Here is a 5,577-nt window from a genome sequence, read left to right as displayed (position 1 = left end):
TTTAATATGTATTTTTGAGAGTCTGTGATTTCACAATTCTTAGGACGTTTCATCTTGCCTGCAAGGCAGCTGTCTTCCTGCTGTCTTTCTTTTTAAAGAAACACTGTTAACTTTCAGCCACTAGAGGTGCTTGACCTCTACGTTCCAGGTTTAGTGCCCTGAATGCCAATGGTAACATGGCAGTCTAGCTAAAGGAACCAGCCTCCTTCTGGGTTCTGGTTCTGGTATCAGACCCGTTCTGACCTGCTGATCGAGAAAGTGATAAAATTCCTGCTAAAGATGAGGAAACCTTCAACTATGGATGAAATCCTCCATTAGAGAAACAGAAATATGTCTGAACAGCTGAGGGTCAGAGCTAACAGCTATTAGCTTAGTTAGCTCTGGTTAGCTCAGACTGACTGCAAGAGGCGCCCTGGGTCACATGACCCATTCAGAGACGGATCCAACCCTCAAAATTACTGAGAAGACTTTTAAAGAGAGCATGGAGCATCTATACACAGCATGAGATGAATATTGACCTTACAAACAATTTAATATTAATTGAAATTGAGCCAATATTTGGTTCAAAAGTAACTCAGTGTTGCTTTAAATTTAAAATGTGTTTATTGTCTATAAATGATTGCTGTATTCTGAGTAAATGTATTCTGTATTCTGTCCCAAATCACATATCATTTAATAAATCCCATAAAGTCATACAAAAGTAATAAAGTAATACTTTGTTGCTTCAATAGAAATGTTGACTATCTATATTTTACTGGAGCAATTATTTTGTAGACAACTTTTTACTTTCTACTCCTTACATTTATTTATTTCTTTTTTGCAATTATTTCTTTCATTATGGCCTGTTGGTATTAAAAAATAAAGAAAGAAAACATGATAATAACTTGTTTTATCCAGATAATTAATTTCTTTGTGGTTGGACTCGGTGTCGCCACAACTTGTTGCTCACCACAAACCAAAATAAATAGTTTTTCCAGATGATGCAAAATTAAATGTGACGCTGTTACCATTAGTTATAAAACTAAAAAAAATTAATTCTGAGGAAGTTATCATCCAGAACTGTAGAAAAATGTTCCTTTAATGGGGTAGAGCAGTAAAGATTCTGGCCTTAACATTTTTTTCCTGCATTACTTTTATCTTTTTTTTTTTTTTTTTATGGTACTTTTACATTTTTATTTGAATAAAAAGCTTAAGTTCATAAAGTACAATTTTGACACCTCTGGCTATAAGTACAACACAGATACCTAGAAGGTACATAATATATTACAATTACAGAATTTAAAGCTGTTTGTATTGTTTATGAGGACCTAAGAAATCAGGATGGATGGTCTGTGACTAAGAGCTGTACAAAAATTAGGAAAATAAATCAATCAAAAGATTTTTTTTGGCTGTCGTTATGTTTTCATTGGTTTTATTTGCTTTAAACTTCCTGGATGTGACAGAAACTCTTCAGAGTGAGTCCCAGCCTGTGACGTGTGTCCGAAGCCAGGGGGCGCTGCATCAGTGCCACCAGTTCATGCCTACTGTAAGGTAGAGAGTTTCCTTCTGACACCCAGGAAGATAAAATCCACCCCTCACGTTTTTCAGCACTGCTGCTAAGTGGGTGATCTATCATGCCTGAGTTACTGTATGCAATCTCACACAGACACAAACACACACGGATTGAAATCAAAACAATGATGCTGATGCAAGAGATAAAAGAACAATCCACATATTATGGCATGGCAGCAAGCCGACAGGTGGTGACAGCAAGGAGAGAGAGATTATTGGAACACACACACACACACACACACACACACACACACAATCACTGAACACTGGCACTCAGCAGGTGAGATATGTCTGCAAGCATAGAGATCTACTTCACTCTAATCTTTTTGTCTACAAGGAGCAGGGAGATGAACTGTAACAAGTGTGAAAAAGACTTTGTCATTCAGTCTCTTATATTTATGATTTTTTTGTATTTAACTTTATTTAATCCATTTCTTTTTACATTTTCACTAGAAATTAAATGTTTTGCTGGTGTGCACTGATGAACATTTATTTTTAAGTCGTTTTTTTCTTAAAATTAGTGATTTTTTTTTTTTTTACTGAGGAGGCAAGTGAGACACTTTGCCTATGGGGCAAGACAATTATCATTTACAGTAAGAAAAACAATTTAATTGTCTTAATTCGAGTGTATATTGTCTAATTGTCTTATTTTAAGAGTAAAAATTTAAAATCATCTTATTTACCTAAGAAATTTTGACTTATTTCTGGATGTTTTTGCTGTGTCAGTTCCACAAATGGGCAAACAGTTTGCAGGTTTTAGAAATTACATCTAACCCTACTTTCTGACAAGGCTTCTGTAGTTATTATTATTATAACATCTCTTAATTAAAACAAAAGTTACAATTTATCATAACATCTAAAGAGAATCCTTAGAAATGTAGGGATGTTCTGCAGCTATAAAATTATTCTCACATCTAAAAATCATCAATATTTTGAGGCACAGTATGTTTTTAGCATATATTTCAGAATATTAATATATGTTATTAATTCATATATAAATAGAAATGTTAAAATAGGACTTCAACACTATTGTGACCTTTGTTAGAGCAGAGGTATTACCTTTTACTGCTAAACCAGGTTAAAATAGTCATTGGTCATCAAATAGAAACAAAACAAAAGCTTCAGCTGGTATCAGAAAAATCTATTTCCCACAAACACAAACAATGACTTTAGGATAAATTCATTATTTTTGACCAAGTAATGTCATGTTTTCAGATGAGAAGGGTTTGGGGCCGACTACTCTGCAACAGTTACTGATTAAAAGATTAGATATAGAATTATGTTATCTAATTGGATGCTTTTTTCCAAATACAAAGCTTTATTCTTTAATGTATAAATTAACTGTCCTAAATATATCAGTTATTTATTTACAAAGACCAAGTCATGCTTATGATTGTTAACCTGATTTGTTAGCCTTAAGAAATACAAAGCAAAACAATTGTTTGAGTCCAGGTCATTAATTTTCATGTTTGGAGAAAGAAGAGTTGCAGAAAAAAAATCAGATTTTATCTTCATGGACCAAATTCATCTGTAAAAATTGATTATTGTCGGTCTCTAAATTCACTATGAGGTTTGATGGTTCTCTAAAATGTTTTTCAGTTCATTTATCATTTCTATTTTCAATCCTTTCAAAATCAGATGAGTTGAAAAAAAGATTGAAATTCCAGTGCCTATTATTTACCATGTTGTGTTTATATTTTACAGTTTTAAATTTAATGGGTATGATGTGAAAAAGCAGAGCAGGCTGTCAGCAGAGGCCAGTCCTCCTGTAATGGCTGCCACTGCTCATTGTTCACAGGCTTCTTTGTTTTCAGCGCCATTTTGACTGAGCAGAAAGGGGCAGCGGCTAGTTAGCATCATTTCCACAGACATGCAATGAGCAAGGAGCTAAAGCTACATGCTAACAGCAGCTCCCCAATGAAAAGCAGCAGAAAGCGGCAGAAATCAGGAAATAAAGGATCACAAATGAAGCTGGGATGAGTTTAATCTCCCTGTTGCTGCTGCAGAGCTGGATGTGGTGAATTTTACTGGTTGGGGTGAATTTTACTGGTTGGGGTGAATTTTACTGGTTGGGGTGAATTTTACTGGTTGGGGTGTGTGGGGGGTGCAAATATCAAAGCTTGCAAAGTTTACCAGAAATCTGCAGGGCCAAATATTTAATTGGACTGAATATTTTTGTGTGTTTCATATAAAATAAAAGCAAATGAGATTCAGTTGTTTACAAATTTGCAACTGAAAATAATTATTATAATTAAAATAATTAAAAAATGGAATTTGGTTAAATCTGGTATATATTAGAAAACAATTAAATATAAAGTTCTCCACCTATTTTTATTTTAACGGGCCTCAACAACAGCCTGCCTGAAAGAATAAATATATAATTTAGTCTAACATAAAGAAAAAAAAAAGCTTTTGTATAAAACTGAATTAATAATGTGTTGATACTAAAATATAAAAGTAAAATACGATGTAAATTCCAAACACGTTATAAAGAAAATCATGGAGCACATTGTCAACGTTTATATTTGTATTCTTTATTATTATCCCACTATGAAAATATTTGTACAATAAATAATTTGGATTTTCACTATTAAAGAATCTTAATAAATAAACTAAGGTTACATCTCGACTTTACAGCAGGTTTTAGTCGCTCTGAAAGACGACACATAATTCCTCAGTTTAGTTTTTTTTCCAAAGCAGTCCTGCTGTGACCAGTTCCTGAGTTTTTTTTTTTTGTTGTTTTTTGTTTTTTAAGGATCCACGTAGCTGAACCCCTGAAAGACCAGTTTAAACCAACCAGCTCACCAATTAGGAGAAACTGGTTTTACAAAAAAAAAGAGGAAAATAATAACATCCGAAATCCGTAAAACTGGTTAAAGGAAAAAAATAAAATAATCTGGGCAACACAAAGAAACGCACTATTTTCTTTACATGTTTGCGATAAAAAAAAAATAAATAGAAAAAAATTAAATTAACTGCGTTTTTTTACAGACATAAATAAAAAGAAACAAATATTTTTAATTCATCTACCTTTCGGGAATGTTGCCGAGAAGTTTTTTTAACAACAGTCCATATAAAGTTTATTTTTTTTTCCTGCTGATTGTTCTGGTGTTTTATTTTTACCCTTTTTGTTAGTACCTTCAAAAGTTGAGGTGTTGTAAATCTATAGTGCACAGTGTGCTTGTGAACAAGTCAAAATCCTCTTCGGAGAAATCCACCGGGCTGTCCAGGGAGCTTTGCAGGCTGGGGGACAAGCAGGTGTCCTCGGTGAAGAGCGTCAGGTCGGTCAGCGCGGTGGATGAGGATGAGGAGGGAGATGTGAGAGAGTCAGAAGGAGCGATGGATGATTCCCGGTGATCCAAAAAAGACACACCGGGCCCCGGTGCGTTCCCAGCCCCGCTGCGGTGCGTCACACCACCGCTGTCACCCTTGGAGCAGGAATCCGTTGAGCCAGCAGCCCTCGGCTGCAGAAGGCTCCCACTGCCCGTGTCTTCCTGCGTGGGGAGCGCATTGTCCCCGCTTTCTGTGGCACTATAGGCGCTGGAAACAGCGCTGGATGTCGCATTTCCAGCCCCCTGCTCGCCCTCTATTGTGCCGTCCCCGGTGCCAGATGCTTCCAGCGGCTGACTGGAGTACGGAGACGATGCATCGGAGCCTTCGAGCGGCTCGAAGCCACTGGAACACGGACTTCCCCCGCTGCCATCCCGGTGGTGCGTGGTCTGCCGCTTGTGTTTCATCCTCCGATTCTGAAACCAAACTTTCACCTGCCGCTCGGTGAGATCTAACAGTGCGGCGATCTCAACCCTCCTCGGCCGACATAAGTATTTGTTGAAGTGGAACTCCTTTTCCAGCTCCAGAAGCTGAGTGTTGGTGTAGGCGGTGCGCAGCCGGCGAGAGCCGGCTCCCCCTGCGTCCAGCCCGCCGATCTGGCTTGAGTCTGCAGGGAAGCAGGAGAAAAAGTAAAACACAGAACATTTTATACAATAATTATATATATATATATATATATATATATATATATATATA

At 36.6% G+C, this 5,577-nt stretch overlaps 1 protein-coding gene across 1 annotated transcript in view; it reads right to left on the bottom strand.

Annotated features, from left to right (window-relative positions):
• Positions 1 to 4,668: 4,668 nt before the first annotated feature.
• The window catches only part of hoxb2 (homeobox B2), a 2,814-nt gene continuing 1,905 nt past the window's right edge, over positions 4,669 to 5,577 (bottom strand). Inside the window, exon 2 of the mRNA XM_015388145.1 lies at positions 4,669 to 5,488. Within this exon, the coding sequence (XP_015243631.1) occupies positions 4,692 to 5,488 (797 nt within the window). The 3' untranslated portion in view covers positions 4,669 to 4,691. The remainder of the gene's footprint in view (positions 5,489 to 5,577) is intronic.

Source organism: Cyprinodon variegatus, unplaced genomic scaffold, assembly GCF_000732505.1.
Source record: "Cyprinodon variegatus isolate N-32 unplaced genomic scaffold, C_variegatus-1.0 Scaffold415, whole genome shotgun sequence".
Lineage (NCBI taxonomy): Eukaryota > Metazoa > Chordata > Actinopteri > Cyprinodontiformes > Cyprinodontidae > Cyprinodon > Cyprinodon variegatus.
The sequence above is the reverse complement of the archived record's forward strand: the minus strand, read 5'-3'. Positions and strand labels throughout refer to the sequence as shown.